Source organism: Chionomys nivalis, chromosome 8 (genome assembly GCF_950005125.1).
Source record: "Chionomys nivalis chromosome 8, mChiNiv1.1, whole genome shotgun sequence".
NCBI classification, from domain to species: Eukaryota; Metazoa; Chordata; class Mammalia; order Rodentia; family Cricetidae; genus Chionomys; species Chionomys nivalis.
In genome coordinates, this window is record NC_080093.1 from 18,422,207 (window position 1) to 18,443,847 (window position 21,641).

At 49.2% G+C, this 21,641-nt stretch overlaps 1 protein-coding gene across 2 annotated transcripts; it reads right to left on the reverse strand.

Annotated features, from left to right (window-relative positions):
- Nucleotides 1–567: 567 nt before the first annotated feature.
- Nucleotides 568–19,906, reverse strand: Zfyve27 (zinc finger FYVE-type containing 27). 2 transcript variants are annotated; one of them, XM_057778385.1, is made up of 13 exons: nucleotides 19,741–19,906; nucleotides 18,780–18,977; nucleotides 14,479–14,549; nucleotides 12,264–12,450; nucleotides 9,653–9,748; nucleotides 8,229–8,341; nucleotides 7,146–7,285; nucleotides 6,499–6,570; nucleotides 5,185–5,205; nucleotides 4,883–5,027; nucleotides 3,009–3,055; nucleotides 2,654–2,735; nucleotides 568–1,893 (listed from the first exon to the last, which is right to left on the reverse strand). In XM_057778385.1, the coding sequence occupies exons 2-13, from the start codon at nucleotides 18,974–18,976 to the stop codon at nucleotides 1,829–1,831; spliced, it is 1,236 nt and encodes a 411-aa protein (XP_057634368.1). In that variant the 5' UTR covers nucleotide 18,977; nucleotides 19,741–19,906; the 3' UTR covers nucleotides 568–1,828. The 2 variants fall into 2 exon arrangements, with proteins under 2 accessions (XP_057634368.1, XP_057634369.1); XM_057778386.1 differs by lacking the exon at nucleotides 5,185–5,205.
- Between the last annotated feature and the right edge of the window lie 1,735 nt (nucleotides 19,907–21,641).

Sequence of the window (21,641 nt, forward strand, 5' to 3'; positions counted from 1 at the left end):
CTTTGTCTGAAGTTTCTAGGTGACAGCATGCAGGAGGCCCATGGGAGGTGGGGCTGGCTTACCCCACTGTTGCTGGGCACTACCATCTTACTGTGAGGAAAACAGTGCCTACTTGGGCTTGTCACCAGCACTAACACAATGTGCGCAGTGCCCAGCACCCAGCCTAGCTCGGATCACAGGGGCAACCTGCACCTCACACCTACCTCCAAGCAACCTCTCCTGCCAGCTCTCAGCCTCCCGCAGAGCTGGCCCTTTCTTTCTCAGGGGGAATTGGCTAAAACCTTTTAATTGTTTAATATTTAAACAATGAAATATTAAAAATATTGTTTAATATTTAAATTCTGGACCCAACCTCAACCCAAAACCCTCAGCTGCTCGCAGGACAAAGCTTGGCCTTTCTCTTTACAAGGTACAGCTTTCCACTGTGCCTGGCTCCCTCGCACATGCACTACCAGACAGTGTGCAAAGACACACCCCACAGCCCACCCTTGGCAAGTGAAGACCGTGAACAGCATAGGAAACCTGGGTCTCCACTCTGATGGTGACAGTCAGCACAAAGACAGGACAAAAGCAAAAGCTTGGGGCCTTTTATTGACAATTCCCCATACAGACCTCCTCTCCACTGCTCTCCAGCATAAATAAGTACAGAGGTGACGTTCCCTCCAGGAAAGGGGTACACTTCACCAGCTTGGTCCCCACTGACAACCCCTCACTGTTCTGTGTATGGCTCATCAGCGAAGAGGGCTTCAGCCGGGAGTCACTCACCCCACACCCAGCTTCCACCAAGCCCATGCTTGGGCCACACAAACAGTTCTCCTGCGATAGTGCAAGGCCCTGCAGAGCAGCCCCAAGGGAGAGCCGTGACTCTACAGACGGGTCTCAGGCAGAAGCCCTCATCTTCACCCCACCCCTGGGCTGCATGCTCCCAAAAACCGTGAAATAAATAAATAAATACTTTAAAAAGACAGGGCAGCTCCAGTGGAGGGGGCCTGAGCCAGCTCATGGCTTAAAAAGAGGCACAGGGCCCCTTGGCAGATCAGAGAGAACATAAAACTGTCCATGTGACCTTATCCCACAATGGACACTGTACTCTAAGAACCAGCCCATCAAGGTCCAATACCTTCCTGGACCTCAAAGGCCAAGGGCTTTCACAATCTCTGCTCCACTCCCCGGCCTCACGCCCTATGGGACAGGGCTAGGGAGAGGTGGCAGTGAGAGAGGAGGGACGCCCAGACGCGGAGCAGAAGGAGTGGTGTGAGGGTCCTGCAGCCATCCCAGCAGGGCTGAGACACCAGAAAATCATGGCAGACACTATCTGTAGGCAGAGCTTCCCCATGCTGCCAATAATTTGACACTGTGGGGCTTGGCCAGAACCCTCATGTACACGCTCGTCGGGGCACTTGGGAACTCCAATCCTGTCTCTAGAAAACAAGAGATCCTGAGGCTGTTCAAAGGGCAGAGTCAGGCCATGGTGCCCCAAGTCCTCCTCCAGGTTCTCTGGGGCTAGAGGCCCAGTACTCAACAGGAAGGAACCTCTTTTCCCCACCTCAGAGTCCAGATGAGAGCAGGCTATGCTCAGTTCTGCCCTCTGGTGGACATTCCCTGGCCAGTCTTGAGTCATCAGCACGGGAGAGCAGGGCAAACAGCTCCAGGGGTTCCTCTCCCTGTGGGCCTCAGAGTATCACCAGCCCAGCTGAAGGCAACAGGGGAAGGGCAGGGAGGACCTAGCTGTCGGGCTGCATTTGCCCAGCACACGCCTCAGAGGACCAGGGTTGGGAGTGTAGTGTCTACTGCTGGCCCCAGGAGAGTGGGAGCCCAGCCTCTCTTCTCACTTGCTCAAGGTCTGATTACAGGAGGCACACACAAACACAGTCTCTCTCTGGGCTTCAGGAGCTGAAAAGAAAGAAGAATGCGGTGAGACGGTTCTTTGTACCCTTTGGGTTCAAGGCGCCAAGTACTGAATTAGCCTCCCCAGTCCTTAGACAGACCACCCACGGCCCAGCCTGCACCCTCCCTGACCCAGCTCACTCCCTGCCCTCAGACACGCTAGAGCACTGGGGCTCTGATGCCAACAGCAGCCTCTCCAGGTGTTCCGTGCATTGGAAATTCTTCTGGCATCCACAAAACACTTTTGTAAAGCTTTTTCTTTTTTTCTAAATAAAATACCAGAGGAAATTTTCCCTAAACATTTTAATGGTGGTTAAAAATTTCTGGGTGGTAAGATTACAGGATCACTTTTCTCTTCCTTTTTTCTTTATAATAATTTCCAAATTTTATAGTTAACCAGCATGTGCTACTTGTAAGATTGGAAAGAAAAAAGCTTGCCCAACACTGCAAAACACCACAGGGCAGGATGTGAAATATAACCCATTTTCAAGAACACGAATGCACATTCATGCCACCTGCATGCCAGTGGCAGACAGGCCTGCCCCACCATCCTGCCCAGGACACATGAGCGTTTTTCTTCCTTCTGCGCTTCCACAGCATTATTTACCACAAACATATACAGCTTTTAGGAAAGGAAGAGAAATCATTCTGATTTTTGTTAAAAATGTTCCCAGGTGGTCTCCTCTGGAAGGAAACAAGGCCCCAGGGGAGCTACCCTCACTCCTTTCCCAAGGCAGCCTCCCTAACCCACTCCTGCAGCCCTCACCTGTGGCCCCCATGGAGGACTTGGGCACCTTGAAGGAGCAGCACCGAGAGCAGAAGCTGTTCCCACAGTTGCTGCAGCTCCGCTGTGGACAAGAAATGTTAACATGAGATGGAGCCCACCCTCAGGCACCTGACACCCCAATATCTGCTCCCTCCTATCGTCCCATCCTGTACGACTCAAGAGGGGCCTCAGTGGAGTGGGAACGAGACAGGACCAAACAACCAACAGAGGCTGGTAAGGGTGTGGGCCTGAAGCGGGAAGATGCACTGACCCCCTGTGAGCTGAGACTTAGGCTTCACTGCCGGCTCTCCTGAGTCTGGAGAAGGACAGCCACAGCACACAGCAGCAGACTTACCCTCTTCTTCAGCACCGAGAAAGTGGCGGCACAGCCTGCACAGTTCCCTGAGAAACAAAGGGAACAGCTATGACCCAGCCCAGAACACTCTACCCAAACAGCTCTCAACTCTTCTGAGACACTTAGGACCCCAGCCTGGCACAGCCCAGCATCTCAGCTGGGTGCAGAGAGCAAGGTCTGGATTCAGAATAAGAGAAAGTGTCCATCTCTAGGAGTAGCTTCCTTCAGGCTACCCACCTCCACTCCCAGGCTTGGCAGATTATCAGGGAGCACCTAGATCACCCAGAGACTCTCCTCTCTGCAGTCTAGCCAAGCCAGCAGGGACCTGACTCAGGTGTCCTCAGTGAAGCCCACCAGACATGACCCTTCCAAATATTCCCTTACAAACAGCTGCACACAGCTGAGGGGCAGACAGGCCTCCAGAAATGCCCACTCCTGCTTTTTGTCATCAGAAGATTACAAGAGGAGCTTGAAACCAGGGACCTTCCATGATGATATGGAGGGCAGAATTCTCATGCAGGAACACACACTTTCCTAAGTCACCAAGTGTAACAAAACAGCAGCTTCAGACAGTGGCAGAATAGCCAACAGTAGCTCAGATGGTAACTGGCAGTCAAGGGGTGGATGTAAGGAGAGATGAGAGATGGGAGAGAAGGGTTTTGGGGTCTGTTACCATCTGGCAGGGCAGCCATCAGTAGCAGAGGGCACGGCTGTGACTTGTGGGTAACATGTCTGACCATGACAGTTCCAAAGCTCCTTCCCAGTCCAGCCAGGATGACCCATAGCTCTTGCTAAAAGAGACTCTCTGGGATCAAGGAAGGAAGACTATGGAACCAGGGAGACCATGGCAGAGAGAGTCCCATATCTGAGGCAAACATCCCTTTGTAACTTCTGGGCCCAGAGGATCTGCCTGCCCCCTCCCATCCACCTGAGAATGAGTGTGTTTATGGCCCTGGGCCTGGAGTGTCTACCAGGGTCAGAAGTTAACACAGACAAAAGGGATCCTGAGTGCCTAGGGTATTGACACACAGAAGCAAAGAGCAGGTCCAGAAGACCTAATCCTGAAAAGACAATCACTAGTCAGGGGCAGGAAGGCAGACCCTAGACGTCCCTCAAATTCCCGAAGATAAATCCAGGAATTTCCCCTCCCTCAAACTCACTAAACTGGAACTCACAATTCAAAGGCCATATTGGCTCTCAACCACCAGCTACTCCAGACTCTCACCAGGACTTCATCCGGCTCTCAGGGCTCCAGATCAGACCCTGGTCCCCAAGCTGTGCTCAAAGACCCACCCACAACCCCAAGAAAATACAGACTAACCAAACTACAACGTTGGCTACAAGTGACCTCAGAAAACCCCCATACCCAGAAGAAGGCACTCTTTACTGCAGACAGCCAGGTCACAATGAGGGACACAGGCCTAATCAGCACCACACACGAACGACACCCAGTTACTAAGAATCAGCCTGGCCCTGTGCTAACTCTTGCATGCATTGCCATGCCATCCACAACAACCCAACAAGAACTATCTCTTTTACAGAAGGGGAAACTGAGGCATGATTTGCCGAAGGACACTGGCTGAGCTAGTATTTGCTGTCAAGTTCTGCCGCCTTGGTAATCACAGCTCTCCGCAGCCTGGGCCCACAAGTACCTTGTCTTCCTGTCAGCTAATACTCACTAAGAGAGGTGGACACAAATAGACCACACTCACACATCCTTGAGACATTTGCGCATTTCCCAAGGTTCAATGGACAACTTTACAAGTGCCCACAATTCTTGGACTCTGTTCCTGTGGCCCAGGTGTTTTCCAACTCCCTAAGTCCTACCAGCCCTAGCCACACACCCCCACCTTGAACCCACTCTCGGGCCATACCAAAGCTGTTGGTGGGGTATCGCTTGCGGAGCCGTTCTGTGAGTCTAGACACCTTGCTGCGCAGCACCTCATTCTTGCTGAGGAACCCGTTGTCCTGCAGGGCCAGCTCATCCTCCGCTGGGCACGGGGTGCCCTCGTCATCCTCCTGTGGAAATAGCTTATTCCAGTCCTGCGCATCACTTACAACAGCCCAGGGCCTGCGTGCGGAGGCACCTAGGCAAGATGGCCCATGAAGTGCAGCACAGCTAACTCAGCAACCCCATCCAGCCCAGTCCTGCCCCTTTCACCCTGCTCCTACTTACCAGCACCACCAGGTGGGTCTCCTGCCTCCCAGGGTGCGGGGAAGAAGAAAAAACAGAGAGAGATGGCAAGAAGGGAGGAACAGGAGAGGGCAAGGGAAACTGTTGTGCCACCCCGAGCTCTGAGCACCGCAGTGTAAGGTGAACAGGCGGGCTCTCTGGAAGCAGGCCAGACCCAAGGAAGCTTAGAGAAGCTTGGTGTGACTCTTTTCCCGCTGGTCATATACAGTTCAACAGAAAACGTGTTCTCAAAAATGTGTTCCTTACTTGGGTCATGAACAAAAATGCTTGGAACCCCTGCCTTAGCTATCTCCACCCTCCCCAGACTCGAGCCTACAACCGTTGCCACCCTGAGGAAACCTGCAGCATCACAGCTGCAGGGCCCAGGTAAACTTCACAAGACTTGCTCTTCCGACAACAGAGACAAAAACAGGGGAGTTTCTACTCTGAGACAAACAGTAACGTAACAACAGCCAGAAGGCCTCAGTAACCGGAGAGGACAGGAGCGCAGGACAACACGGAGCTGCAGCATGTGACTGGCATGCCTGTGCTCACCTATTGTGTGTGCCACAGCAGACATTAAGAAAGTCAGAGGACCGCTATCCTGTGCCAGTTCCCCTCTACCATGTGGGTTCTAGGGACCAAACGTAGGCCATACAGCTTGGCAACCAGCACCTCTACCAGCTGAGGATTTTGCTAGCCCATGTGACTTGTCCAACAAGAGACAATGGCCCCTCAGCTACACTGACTGCCGCAGACTCCGAGATACTAGCAAAGCTGCAAGTCTACAGTTCTAATTGAAATCCGCCCTGTTTTTAAACACTGGCTCAAAGAATTACTTTAAAGGTTCACAAGCCAAATAAAACACATCTTCAAACTAGCAATCTAAATCACTGTCTAAATCAAGGTTGCTGAACTTCCCCTGAACTAGCACTTGGCCATGAATCCTCTTTCTCCACCCTCCCAAAGGGACATCTGTGGAACTCAGTCTACAGAAAGGCAGAGGCACAGTGCAGGCACCTCCTCCAAACAGGCTCCCTGACCTCATAACCTCAAGCCCATCTCCAGCCCAGGTGACAAACACCAACCCCCAACAGTGGTTTGGATAGGCTCACAGAGCCAGCCCTGCCCTGGGCTCCTGAGACAGATGACAGGAAAAGGAAGGGCTAGTGACTCTCTTTCAACCAGGAAATTTCTAGCTCAGAGCAAGTTCTGGCTTCCATGTGGATGTTAGGGGAAAAAAAAGAAAAAACACAGCTCTCAGCCCACCCAACATCTGGCCTGGTCAAGAGAGGGGACTGGGAGAAGGCCACCCACCTCAATTGCATCTTTGAACTCTTCGTCTGGCTCGGCCTCCTCAGCCTCTTCCACACTGCCTGGCGTGAGGTCCTAGGAAGAAAGATTCTATGGCCAAAGGGAAGGTTGGCAACACTGGTCCCTACAGAAGAGAGCCACCTGCGAAGAGCCAAAGGCTAGGATCCAAAGGCCCTGGTCCCTACAGGAGAGAGCCACCTGCGGAGAGCCAAAGGCTAGGATTCAAAGGCCCTGGTCCCAGCCCAAGGAAGCTGCACAGCTGCAGAAAAGGACATCCTGTAACTCCATGGGGCAGGGTCGTAGAATAGGACCCCACTGAACCCATAGTGGCCAGTGGTCGCAGAGCCTGCCTGAGACCCAGCTCTGTTTACTAGCCAAAGCCCTTGGCAGCCACTCTGTGCCTCAGCCTTCCCTTGTGCCATTGGAAACGCTCTCATAGCCATGCTCAAGACACACCCCATGGGGCTTTAGAGCAGCACCGGACACAGACCAAGTGTTCAGAAAAGCCCAGGCAACTATTTCATTGTACTTTTTATTACTAGGCAGGAAGAAGCTCCATAGCTCCAGCCCAGAAGCCAGGCCTTACAAACAAGAGGGGGGGGGAAAGACAAACAAGGGGAAGACCCTCTTGCCAATGGCCAGACACTCACCTCTGTGGGTGTCGGGGCAGGAGTGCTGTCCAGCAGAGTGCTCCGTCCCCCGGCGTCCTGCAGGGCTGAGTTCTCACAGGCGTACTCTTCCTGCTTGGGGTTCATCCGCCGCTGCAGACAAGCCCTATACTCAGACACCACTGCAGAGGGAATGAGACTAGGTCAGAGGTGACATAAGACACAGTAAGTGGGCTGTGGTGGTGCATACCACACCTTTAATCTCAGCACTGGGGGAGGCAGAGGCAGGGGGATCTCTGTGCAATCAAGACCAGCCTGGTCTACACAGAGAGATTCCAAATCAGCTAGGACTACAAAGTGAGATCCTGTCTCAAAGAAAAAAAAAAAATTCAGAAAGAACTTTAGAGGGAATTTCCCAGAAACACAGTAAGTGGTACTCCAGGAGTGTCCTCTATCTACACCCGTCCCCCTGCTACAAAGAGAACTGGCCAGAGAGTCACTACAACAAGTGATCATAAACTAAGGACGGGTGCAGGACGGGACGACAGCAATCACCCAAGCACAGGGCCTCTCCAGGCTGCCCAGCATCCAGAAGCCAGACAGTGGACTTAGGGGGTCACACAGAAATATGGCAGCTACTCCAGGTGACCACAGTGCAGGAGTGGGTAGCAATTTAGGAAAAAGATCTCTCCACACCGTATCAGTAAGTAGTGATGCATTTGCTTTAAAAAGGGAGAGGGAGGGCTTGAGATCTCTATCTAGCTCAGTGGTTAAGAGCACTGTCTGTTCTTCCAGAGGTCCTAAGTTCAAATCTCAGCAACCACATGGTGTCTCACAACTCATCTGTAAAGAGATCTGGTGCCCTCTTCTGTCACGCAGGCATACATGCAGACAGAACACTGTATATACAATAAATACCAGGAAGAAAGAAAAGAAAGAGAGAGAGAAAGAGAAAAGGGAGAAGGACCTCTAATGGCAGCCACCTTAGGGAACAGTCAGCCACCCAACTCCAGCACACTCCCAGAGATACCCAGCGGGAAGCTGCCCCCTTGTGGCAAGCACACAGAAGCAGGAAGCCTAAATAGGTCCTTAGCGTGGGCCTCGGCCCAGATCTCTGGGGCTTACCTCGGAAGAATTCCACGTTTCCCAGAAAGAGGGTGCTGTTTAGAAGGGCAAGGACCCAGCAGAGGGGCAGCAGGTAGAGCATACACACCATGCCCAGAAGAGCGCCATAGAACCTGAAGGGACAGAAAGTCCAAGATCAGAAGGGAAGGGTGGGGCGCATCCAGGTAAGAAACAGTTCGGGGCACAAACTGACAAGACCTGCCCATCAAACCAGTGTAGAACTGCTGAGGAAGCACGCAGAAGTACCAAGCTGTTGGCTTCTGTCAAGTGACACCGGTGAGACCACACTGTGTCTCAAGCGGGGAGCTCACACACTTGCTCGCAGGGTCTGGGCTAGTCTAGACACAGACTTGGGCCTGAACATTCTCCCTTGGTTCTTGAGCATGACTTCATTCACCTACAGGGTGAATGCAGGTTAAACAACATCCACCTCACTGAGCCACTAGAAAAAGACAATAAGCAGACCTCTAAACACAGGCCTGGCACAAAGTGAAACCTAGACAGACATTAGTTATAATCATTACTGATACAGGAAAACCTCAAAAACATGCATTCCATTTATACACTAATTCATCTTTTAAGTTCATCTTTAAGACGTTTTTCAAAAAATTAAAAATGCTCACTGTAGGGCTAATAATGAAAAGTAGAACTTACCTAAATATCTAAAAGAACACTCCCATAAATTACAATCATTCAGTTCACATTACAAAATAATTCCAAAGACTTTGTTGCAACCACTTATGACATAATTAATGAAGAGAGAGAAATCTCATATGTAGTCTAGAGAGTAGCTCACTGGCCTAGGGCACTTTGGACTCTTGAAGAGGATCATGGTTTGGTTACCAGCACCCTTAAGATATACATGCATATACATGTAGGCAAAACATTTATATATAATACACATATATATTTTATATATATGATTAAATAAACAAATCTAAAAATAAAAAATAAATTCTTGGTTTTTCAAGACAAGGTTTCTCTGTGTCCTGTCCTGTGGCTTTAGAGCCTGTCCTGGAACTCACTCTATAGACCAGGCTGGCCTCGAACTCACAGAGATCCACCTGTCTCTGCCTCCTGAATGCTGAGATTAAAGGCGTTTACCACCACCACCCAGCTGAGAAAAGAAATTTCTCATTCAATAGGAAGCTAATAGGCATGAGCAGCTCCAGAAGGCAGCTACTAAACACGAGCTCAGCTGCTACGGCAGGGTGGTGGTAGATCACACCGTGAGCTACTTGCCTATTATTCAAGTACTGTTACTGTGTGCCTTTTCAACAGCACCTGAACAAAAGCATATGTGTAGACCCACACCCTAGGACCATGGTGTGCTCTTCTCCTGAAGTGGGTGGGACAGAAGCCTTTACAAGGTAGCTGGCTTCATGGAGCGGGAGTAGGGGGTGGAAAAGAAAGAGCCCACTCACTGTGAGGACACCATGGGGTTCTCCCAATGTAGTACACGGTAGGCTGACTCACAGGTACAGCACAGGCGGGTCAGGAAGGCTTCCAGCTGGATCAAGCTGCAGACACAGGAGCTTCTATGAGTAGACAGGCCCTGCCTGCTCCCAAGCCAGCCCACCCACCCATCCAGGAGCACAGAGGCTATGAGGATGCAGAGGCGGGCTTCACGGTGGCCAGTCTGTAAACATTCGTGCTAGAAGATGATCTGGCAAAGTGTTCCAACCCATTCCAAACCCCTAGGGAGCCCCTTGCTGAGGTGACACAGTTAAGGCACCTGCTTTTGTTTTGTTTTAATCTTATTTATGACAATTGGGGGAGCACTTTGTAAAGCCCATGCTCTCCTTCCACCCAAGGGCTCATTAGAGATGTGGCTGCTTCTCGGGCTGGAGCAGGGACAGTAGAAGACGGATGTGAATATCCTGGTGTGCCACGCCCTAAGGAGGCACTGAAAAATGATGAGGATATAATGAAAGAACACAAAAACCAGCTCAAAGTGGCCCCACTGGCCACACCCAAGACACTCCAAGATGGAAGGAAGGGAGGTAGAGATCAGATCCCGCTGAGAGACGTAAGAATCTGTGCATCCACACTGACAATAAAGGAGAAGCACATTCCCCACTGCAGAAGCCAGGAGATAAATGCAAACGAGGAGTGAGCAGAGACCCACTTCAACTACCATGGCACAAGCTAGTGAAGGTGGGACCTACCAGCGGCTTTCAGAGCAGCTGAGTCAAAGCTGACGAGGACCAAGATATTTCAGTCTCAACGTACCTCTCCACAGGTTACTAACAACAAGGTAAACAGTAAGCTAGAGAAGCCTTAAACAGGGGACCAAAGTTATTTCCTGGCATCACGTGGCTCTCATATGGACCATGACACTCCACTTGTCAGTCTTGCTCAAAATGTATACCCTGACTCTAACAAGGAGCCAGAGGACATAAACCGAGGCACTTCAACACCACAGTAAGGTTGTTCTGTTACTGTGCCGACTATGTCAAGGTCACACAGAACTGCCCATCTCAGGTCACCAGAACACAGACACTAAGGGTGAGGGCTGGGGGCTTGGCAGGCAAAGTCTTGGATCTAGTCTTAGCACTACAGGAAAGAAAAAACCTTCAATGTAATGTATGATTCTAAATTGGACCCTGGACCAGGGGAAACCAATATTTAAAAACTTTATCAATACAATTGGCAAAATGTGATTATGAACTATGTATACTAATATATCAATATAAATATCCCAATTCCAACTGTTCTACTGAGAATATATAAGACAATGTCCTTGATCCCAGGAAATAAATGCTGAAGTGTTTGGAATAAACAGAGTAGAAGTTTGTAATTTCCGAATGGTTTGAGGAAAAAGCAGAGACCTAAAGCCAGTGTGACAAGCGTTAGTAACTGCTCTGTATAAATGGGATATGAACTGTTTCCATTCTTCTCGAGCCTCTTGTCAGATATTGTTTCAGTGTCAGGCATACTGGTGCACACCTTTAATCCCAGCACTTGGGAGACAGAAGCATGCAGATCTGTGAGTCAGAAGCCAGCCTGGTCTACAGCTTGAGTTCCATGAGACCATCTCAGGAAAAAGAAAAGAAGAAAAAAATGCATAAAATGACTTCACTTTAAAAAAGTTTCATTCGTTGATTGTTTTCCCATGCACCTGGACCTCACTCCTAATGACTCGGTTTCTGGACATGTTAGTTCTGTTATAACCCCTATGGATGTCAAAAGCATACATGGAGCCTGATCCAAGGAAGGAAAGGCTCAGGAAAAGCCAGCTGTCACTGAAGACAACATGGTTAGTGTTCATCAGCAGTCTTAAAGCCACTTCCTCAAAGCACCAGCCACGTCATGTTAGGATGGTAATGATGACTAACACCAAACACTTCCTGGGTACCCAACAAACAAGCAATCTTCACAACCATCCTCTTTGTAAGCCCAATTCCACAGTCCACGGATGAGGGACCAAAGTGCAGAGAAGCGAGTTGTCACATGCTGCACAGAAGTGAAGCAGGCTCCGAGCCCAGCTTTTGTGTGATATTTTGATAGCATTCTGATGCTCCCAAGACTGCCAATAAAATTTGCTTTGAGTCAGAGCCAGAGCTAGCTACTAGCTGATCAAAATTAATCATACAGGTTTTGGAAGACTAAGGACAGACAGACACAGGAAATAGTAGGGTGGGGCTTAGAGAGTGTCTCAGTCCTTTGGGATTGAGGAACAAGGAGCAGCATGTCACTGGTTGCTTCTCTGTCGTTTCTCTGATCATTCAGGTTTTCATTGATGAAGAATAGTTAGACACTTCACCCAGCAGTGGTTTGCCCAGGTGGCACCTAAGCAAGAACCCTAGTGGTCCCTCTTGGGGGAAGAACACAGCTGTGAAGGCAGCTGAATCTGGAGTCTCAGTCACTAGCTAGCTAAGCCTCTGCCTTCCTCTGTAAGTGGAGGATAAAAATAGTTCTCAGCTCAGAACCGGGAGAAAGATTAAGCAGAATGAAGTCTGTGGCACATACAGCATGCAGGGTGGCGGCAGCTGGCTCGCTCCCCCACATTCCTGGCCTCCTTTCAATACTCACAAGCTCTTCACCTCAGCCACAGCCTCGGGGCGGGAAAGGCGAACTCTCTGTAGGTCTTCCTGCCTTATGGTGTGGTACTTCCTCCGCATCAGCTCAGACTCTGGCAGCTGTGCCCGGCACACCTCCTGAAGGTAGCCCAGTAGGGCGGGCACCGAAATCATCAAGGCACCCATGGAGTACCAGGCACCTAAGAGATCAAAAACACTGCAGGTAACACAGTGAACAAGGCCCTAGAGCCTGCCTGAGGTGCCCACATGCTTGCTTCCTCGCCTCCTCCAGGCCCTGCCTGAGAGGCCTGGCCAGATCACACTGTGGGTGGAACAGCAGATCTCCCCACTCTACGGCCTGCTCAGCCCAGCTTCATTTTCCCTCATAGATCTTATCGCTACACCACGTACTATGGATATGCTAGCTCTTCAGCGAAAGTTGGTTCGAAACTATGAGCTCCAGGTATGTGGTCACGGATAAGTTCCAGCCTTGTTTAAATTTTAAAAAATGCTTTGTGGGTTGAAGTGATGGTTTAGTGGCTAAAAATACGGGCTGCTCTGTTAGATGACCTGGGTTTGACTTCCAGCACCCACACTGGCTCACAACCATCGGTAACTCTAGTTCCAGGAGATCCAATGCCTTCTTCTGGCCTCCACAGACACTGCACACACATACATATATAAAGGCAAACACCCAGACACCAAAATAAAATTTATAAAATGCCACAGTACACACTAGATGGTTCACATCTGCAGTCTGGATGCTGTAAGGAATTTTCCAAGAATGAAATTTAGCCCTCTCTACCACTAAGGAAGACTGGAACTTTCCTTTGGCTTTTAGGATAAGGAAGGGGTCTTGAATATTGAGGGATAGGGAATGAGGCAGAGACAAAATTCAAAGTAGAAATTTCTCCCTTGTAACACAATATCGCAACAGCAAACAAAAATAGCAGTGGACTATCGTAAATGTTAGTTACACAATTTGTCATTGAAACTGACTGAATTTAGAACTGTGTTTAGTCACATACTAACATCCTAGAAGAGTTAATCAAAGGAAAATCCAACTAAGAAAAAGAAAGCTGGGGGGGCTGGAGAGATGGCTCAGTGGTTAAGAGCATTGCCTGCTCTTCCAAAGGTCCTGAGTTCAATTCCTGCAACCACATGGTGGCTCACAACCATCTGTCATGATGTCTGGCGCCCTCTTCTGGCCTGCAGACATACACACAGACAGAATATTGTATACATAATAAATAAATAAATTTAAAAAAAAAAAAAAGAAAGAAAAAGAAAGCTGGGTATGATGGTGCTTACATTTGTAACCCCAGAATCTAAGAGGCTGGGGCAGGAGAATGGGTAGTTTCAGGCAAACCTGGACTACATGGTGAGTTTAAGGCAAGCCTGAGCTACACAGAGAGGGCCTGCCTCAAAAAAAGAAAAAAAAGCAGTCCAAAAATAGATGATCCTGTGAACTGGGGTAACTGTCTACCCACTGACTCATATGTCCACAGGAAACAGGAAATACTGAGAGTCATGCATGTGATGTAAGAGCACACACATAAGGGACCAGCCCCTCCAAACATTCTGCCCTGGACTCACTTCCTGAGGAGGCTGCTTGTCCTACAACTATCTGACAGTTCCAACCCTGAAGGGCCTGGGTCACAACATACACGACAGAGTCCTCAGGAGACACTGCCACCCAGGCCTTCTGCAGTCACCGCCTAGCCACGCCTTCCTCGTACCTGTCTGTGTACCTCTCTCCGTGCTAGTGGTCGCCAGCATGTCAAGGCTTGTGTGCTGGACCAGAGAAAATGACTGCGGTGGGGAAAGTCTCTCCTCAGACCCTCCTCCTGATAACCTTACCACACATCGTGTTGGCAAACGACCCCTAACAAGGTAGGAAAGCAACATGGGAAAAAGTGGATGCATCCACAGCAGTCAAGAAGAAAGCAATACAGAAGCAGTGGTGGCTGTCGTCTGCTAGCTGCTGATCTGAGTGGCTCGCAGAGGCTCTCACTCCTCATGATGTTCAGAGATGAGGGAAATGGAGGCCCAACAGATGGGCTACATCATGTACCCAAAGTCACACAGAGGCCCAGCCCTGAGGGTCTCTCCAGAACTAGGAGAAACGAGACTGGCAAAGACGTGGTCCCTCCCACATCGCTCCAACTCAGGATTCTTCCCCCACATTCGTTCACAAAGACCCCCTAGCCTCTAGGAGTAGCTCTTACCCTCGTTCAGAGTGAGGAACAAGATGTTGAGGCCCAGGCAAGTCATCAAGGAACACAAAGGCATCTGCCACCTACAACACAGAGAGTTCTGATCACAAGATGGCCTGAAAGACGCCTGGCAGTACAGTCAGTCAGCCAAATCCGGACATGAGGAAAGGAGGGGCACCAAGGATCAAGGAGAAATACACATGGGCCTATCTGTAGGAGGCTAGCAGAGGAACGGAGAGGGCACACATTAACCCTAGGGTGACAAAACTAAGACCCACAGAACCTTCTTCCGAGAAGAGCTTTTCTACTGACTCTTGAGAAGCCTGGCTCCACGGCTGCACCATGGTTTGTGGGGCTCTGTCCTTCACAAGAGACACTGACAAGGTTCTTCTTTCACCATGTCCTTTATCCTTTTTCACAATTTCCTAAGACCATTATCAGAACATCTTCCAGGCCACTTGCTGGACCACGGAAAAGAACAGAAAAATGAAAACCTCCTCAGCTCACCAGTTCACCGACAGGGGCAGAGAGTGGTAGTGCCACCTTTAAACCCAGCACTCAGGAGGCAGACACAGAAAATCCCTGCGAGCTCAAGGCCAGCGGTCTACACAGTGAGTTCCAGGTCAGCCAGAGCTACACAGTGAGACCTTGTCTTTAAAAAAAAAAAAAAAATACAGTACTCATCAACACAGAAATTGAGAAAAAACGAATACGGACATCTTTGCCCACATTACTTTATCTCTTTACTTCTACAATTTTGAGCATTTATCTGACTTTGTTTCAAATATATGTTAATTCAGGAGAAAAAGACTAGCTACTTTACTTTACTAAAACTGGTGGGTTGGGAATTTAGCTCAGTGTAGTTATCACCCAGGAAACACAATTGGGTGAACTGAAAAAGATACAGCTCCCACCACATACCACCACCAAATGACAATACAGAAGTCCCCAAAGAAAGGAGAGAGAAGTGCTTCAGATCTAGGACAAGACAGTGCTGCTGACTTAGCTGTGGAAAAGGACATGGAGAACCCAGCATGGGGGAGCACAACTATAATCCCAGCACTGGGAAGGGGAGGCGTGAGAATCAGGGGTTCGAGGTCAGCCTCAGCCATAGTTAGTTGGAGGTCAGTATGGGCTATATAAGACCCTATCTCAAAAACAAATAAGTTAAAGTAAAATAAAAAGCAGCAAACTAACAACAAAGAGAACAGATAACAATGCAGCCACTGGGAGCCGGAGAGATGGCTCAGAGGTTAAGAGCATTCCCTGCTCTTCCAAAGATCCTGAGTTCAATTCCCGGCAACCACATGATGGCTCACAACCATCTGTAATGAGGTCTGGTGCCCTCTTCTGGCCTGCAGACATACGCACAGACAGAATATTGTATAAATAATAAAAAATAAATATTAAAAAAAAAACAATGCAGCCACTGACACCCCGGTGAACCACCAGAGGAGGGAAAGAGTATCAGAACAAGAGCACATCTGCTGAGGGCAAACAACGCGCTCTCACCCTGTCATCTGCACCCTCTGTTCTGCCCGTTTCAGGCAGAGCACGAGCTACATATATCCTGTCCTGCTTTCCTTTGCTGGTGGCGCGGTGCCTCTAGGCACACTAACTTGTTAGATCTGCAGGTCTGAGGATACGGGGAGACCAGCTCGGAGCTGGATGGAGGGGCTGGAGTCCCAGCTGTAGTCTCCTTAGCTGGCAGAGGGATCACTGGGCTGTGAAAGTGGCTGTCAGATTCACTTAACTTTTTGATTGTTCTTTTCTTAGTAAAGAGAATTTGACTGACAAGGGACCCAATCTTGGAGTTTGGCTATTGGGTCCAAAGCTACAGTAAAATTTGTAGGATCGGCTGCTCTGCTTTGTGGGTCTCCCAGGACCAAACTGTCAGCAAAGACGTCAGACCGAGGAGAGTGGCTCTGGAAGGAAAGGGTTGTCTCTACAGTGCGATGTCCTCCTCTTCAGACAGGGCTGAGTTTCCAGATCTCTTTTTATTTTAGGCTTATTTTTTATTTTACTCTTACCATAATAGCAGCCCCCAGTGGCTCTGAGATCTGTTTAGGGTGATATGTGTTTGCCTGTATGAGAAAAGAGAAGAATAGCATTCTTTCCTCATAATCTTTATTAGAAACTAAGAGCCCCAGGCTGCGGAGCTATTTTCAATTATGTTAGGTATGACATTATTTTGATAAAATCAAATGCTTTAAAGATATAAAATAGCCAGGTGGTGGTAACAGACACCTTTAATCCCAGCACTCAGAAGGCAGAGGCAGGAGGATCTCTGTGAGTCTGAGGTCAACCTGGTCTACAGAGCAAGTTTCAGGACAGCCAGAACTGCACATAGAAACCCTGTCTCGAAAAACCAAGAAAAAGAAAAACGAAAAAAAAAAAAAAAACTGAAGGATTCAGAAGTACAGTACAAAGTCATTTATCTGCAATTTAGGATATCTTTTGGAAGTTTGCATATTTATTTATTTATTTTGGGGGTATGGTTTTTGAGACAAGGTTTCCTGTAGCCCAGGCTGGCCCCAAACTTGCTATGGAGCAAAGGATGATTATTGTGGAATATTCCTTTATACTGTGTGAAGTTCTGTCACTGTTATTGGTTTAGAAAAAAGCTGAACAGTCAATAGCTAGGCATGAGGTATAAGCGGGACTTTCTGGGCAGAGAGAAGAGATGAATTGGGGGAACAAGGAACAGGATGACACACCTACGCCAACACCAGAAGACACGAGAGGAAAACCAGGGGTACAAGATGGAAGACAGCCGGGCGGTGGTGGCGCACGCCTTTAATCCTAGCACTCAGGAATCAGAGGCAGGCGGATCTCTGAGGGTTTGAGGTCAGCCTGGTCTACAAGAGCTAGTTCCAGGACAGGCTCTAGAGCTACAGAGAAACCCTGTCTCAAAGAAGGAAAAAAAAAGAAGATGGAAGAGAGGTTAAAAAAAGAGAGAGAGAGACAAAATGACAAAACGACAAAACGTAGATTAATATAAATGGGTTAATAAGTTATAAGAGCTAATGGGACAAGCCTAAGCTATCAGCTGGATTTTCATAATTAATATAATTAATAATAAGTCTCTGTGTCATTTTTTGGGTGTGTGTGTCTGTGAGCTGACAGCCCAAAGAAAAAAGATGATTTTGAACTTCTCATCCTCCTGTCTCTACCTCCTAAGTGATGGGAGTATAGGCATAGGTTCAAATAAAATACTTGTAACATAAATAAACCCAGGAGTTGGAGAGCTATCACTGGTTAAGATCCAGGCTCAGTTCCTAGCACCCACATGGCAGCTCACAACCATCTATAACTCCAATTTCAGGGGCTCTGGCAGTCTCTCCCAGCCTCTGAGGGAAGCAGGCAAACACGTGGTGCACTTAAATATATACAGATAATACTTCATACGCATAAAATCTAAAAAGTAAACAAATCACTTAAGGGGGAAATAAAAGGAGAGGCTAGGCATGGCAGTGCACGCCTTTAGTCCCAGCACTCCAAAGAGTGTGGCAGACAGACCTCTGTGAGTTCCAGGCCTTCCAGAGATACACAATGAGACCGTGTCCAAAAAAAATCATTTTTAAAAGCAAGTTGGCAAATACCTGTAATCCCAGTACTTGTGAGTCTGAAACAGAAAGCCTGTATGTCTCAGAGCAGTCTAAACCACATGAGTTTCAGGCCAGCCTGGGCTATGTACTAAGACACTATCTCAGATAACTAAAGGAAAAGGAAGGACAGCTAAAAGAGAAGGACAGAGGATGAAAAATGAAGCAAATTAGGAAAAAAATGAGAACCATAATATAAATAATAAATGAATATGGTGTCCAGTTTTTTCAAGCTATTTGCATTTGAGGTTTGTTTAAAATTGTAACTTGCTGGTGAGAAAGCTTAGCCGTTTGCTGCTAAGACGAGTCTAATTTCGAGGGGGAGAACCAGCTCCCAAAGGCTGTCCTCTGACCTGCACACAAATGCCAGACACATACAAAAGTAACAACATAAAATCAAAATATTAATATTATGTTAATACTGGGAGAGAAGGGGCGAAAAAAACCTAAGCCTGCTCGACGCTATAATGGACCAATGTCCAGGGCTTTTCTAGCAGTCCCCGAGAGGGGCTTATCCAGCCACAAAAAATGTTGATGCAGGCCAGGCAGTCCCAGTTCCTACTTTCCCCGCATAGGGCCAGAACATGGGTAGAGATCAAACAAAGCCTCAGAACCAGTCATCAAGAGCAGAAAAGGCAGCCCAACTACTGCCTTACTGGCCAGAGAGGCAGCAGGGACCAAAGGAAGAGCAACTCGTAAAGTCTGTACCTTAGCAAGTATCGAACACCATCACCTGCGTCCTTCAGGGGTTCCAGGTAGATCTCCAGCCTCTTATAGGACAGAACCAGGTTGAAAAGATCAAACGCTGTCGACTTGGTGGGGGCAGGTGAACACTCAGAGAGAACCTCAGGCATCACGCCGGGGCTCACCTCTGGCCCACTCGGGTCCCGATCTGCTGTCTGCATCCTGTAATAGTAATTGCCCACACTTACAATGCACTTCGGTTTTCAACACACTTCCCCTTGCATTACGTCATGTGGTACTTGGAATTAAACCTCTGAGGCAAGAGGGACTACCCATTTCACAGAGGAGGAAACTTAGTTCCTGCTGAAGATCAGCAGAGTGAAGTGGACAATTTGGATATAAAGCCTGTTCTTCACGAGCTCCTTCAACGCTCTTCCCCCCCCCCATAGACCTTTCAAGAGCATAAACCATAATAACCACGTTGTTGAAGGAAGACAACTGGTACTCCGAAAAGATGTCCCAAGATACCCTTCTCTCATCTTTAGCTGGTAATTCTACTCCTCCTTCAGGTGTCCGCTTCAAGAGGACTGTGCCTCTTGCTCTGGGAAGTCTCTGTCAACAACCCCAGTGTAGACTGGGAGAACCTTGGGCAGCGCTTCCAAAGGTTCGTGAACTCTTCCTAGCAAAACACTTATCACACTCTTAACCCTGGTTCCTCCATTCATCACTTGGAAAGGGGCCAATTGGACTCCAAACTCCCGATAGGACGAGCCAGGAAAAAAAAAGAACCCGGGGCACGCGCACCATAGGCGCCTAGGAAGGCGATCAGCATCAGCGCCTACAGAGGCCTCGACCACCAGCACCTTCGAAGCCGCGCAAGGCAGGCCATGCCAAGATCGCTGGGCCAGCAGGTGGAGGCCCCCAACGGGTGGGAGCGCCAGACCCAGTAAACACACGGGGGCGGGGTGTCATGGCCATCACCTACCCTGACGGCGGCCCAGGGGAGAGAGGGGCAGGGACGGCCTTGGGGACGGAAGGGCAGCAAAGCCCTGGAGCGTTCCCTCAGGCCCGCCCCACCCCACGCCGCGCCACCTCCCACCGACGTTCCGAAGTCACAGGCTCCAGGGCGTCTGCCCCTTCCACCGCCGTCGCTTCCGGGACGCGTCTGCGGTGGCGCGCCAGTGACGTCATCGCGCCTTGGGTCTGGGCTCCGGGTTTAGCCCCTCCCACCCAAGCGCAGGTGAGCGAGCTCATCAATACTGCGCCTGCGCTCGTTTCCCTTCTCTGATAATTTCTGGCCTACTCAACTGCCACAGAAGAGATGACTGACTTAATTAATCCTCCGGAACCCTAGGACCTAAAGCCTGGGGACCGGCCTAGCTCCGGAACAGTTAGAGAGACTTGCGTGGTGAAACAAGTCTGTAATCACAGTCCTCGGGGCTCTGAGGCAGGAGTATTTCTAGTGCAAGGGCAGTTTTGGCTAGGGGAGCTCCTGGCTCAAAAAAGAAGGGAAAAGAGAAGGATTAAGAAAGAAAAAAAACTTGGGTAGGAGCTCCGTGAGCCTAGGAAAGGCAGAAAACACATCTTGTATGTCAGATGCCTAGCGGAGACAGAATGGCTGTGGGCAGCTGCTGTCTTCAAGATCCGGGGCAGGCCTTTCCTACCTCAGTCCTCTTCACATCTTGTGAGCCAGTTGGTATCCCTTAAAACACACATCCCACGGGTTTGTATTAACCAGCATCCAGACAGTACACTAAGCTTTTTGTGCACATTCTTATCTGGCCCTCCTTCAATAGCCCTTTTGGGGTTATCACCATTTCACAGATGAGGAATTGGAGTCATGGTAAGTAACTTCTTTAATGTCACCGCACATAAACCTCTTGGACCTGGGACTGGAGCCAGATACATCCCTGGATCCCAGTAACCCCAGCGAAAGCACCGCCCACACAGTCTGCATCTACTGGCCTCATCTCCCTGCTGCTCTCTTCCAAGATGTCAATCTCAGCCAGCTGAACCCTCTCCTGACACCTGCAAGGGCCCTGGACTCCTGCCAGCTCCTCAGATTGCCTGTCACCCCGCCTGCCCCTGCTTCGTCTTTCCATCTGACTCCAAACAACTCATCTTTGCAGAGGTCAGATGTCTGCAGCCTTCCCTGGCTGCCCAGCTGCCAATAACCACTCTCTCCAAACAGCCCAAAGATGTTGCATTTCCTCCAATATCTCTTCTTCACATAGAGAGGCACACTTGGTCCTCCAGCCAGGCCTCAGCTGTACTGGGAATCCCAACTCTTCTCACTTCCTTAAGGCCTGTGTCTGTGCCATGGGCTCTGAAATCCCTCACTAACACCCCCATCCTAGATTCAAGATCCACAGGACATTTCTCCTTTACCACCTCTTTTCTTTCCTCATCCGATTTGCGCACTCACTGTACACTCCTCAGCAACTGTCATCCTGTCTTCCCGGGTCACCTGTGGTGTTCAGTTGTTAAACCCGATGGGCACTTCTGGTCTTCCTTGCAGGAGCTCTTGAACCTCTACGCTGCTCTTCCTTCACCCAGCCTAGCATCCAGGATACCACCCCATTTGGCCTCCGACCTTCAAGGTCTCCTAGGGACTTTTCTTCCCTCAAATGTTGTCTGTCTGCTACCTTTGCTTCTTGCCCTGCAGACCACGTTCACTCTCACCATTAGCGGTTAGCTAATGTTTCCCGAATCCGTGTCTTCAGGAGCAACGTCACAGGGTGGAAATAAAATGAGCTAAAGCATAGAATTCCCATCATGTTCTAAGTGCACAAAACCTATGGACGGCAAGATGGCTTGGTGAGTAAGAGCACTTGCCTACAAACCTGAGGACAGAATTCAGTCCCCCAGTCCCATGGTGGAGGAAGA

Coding starts and splice junctions, on each gene's coding strand:
- Zfyve27 (XM_057778385.1), bottom strand. CDS start 18,976: ATGCAGACAGCAGATCGGGACCCGAGTGGGCCAGAGGTGAGCCCCGGC. Junction 9,749..12,263: donor GTGGCTGAGGTGAAGAGCTT/GTGAGTATTGAA, acceptor CTGTGTCTGCAG/CTTGATCCAGCTGGAAGCCT. Junction 8,342..9,652: donor AACCCCATGGTGTCCTCACA/GTGAGTGGGCTC, acceptor CTGTCCCTTCAG/GTTCTATGGCGCTCTTCTGG.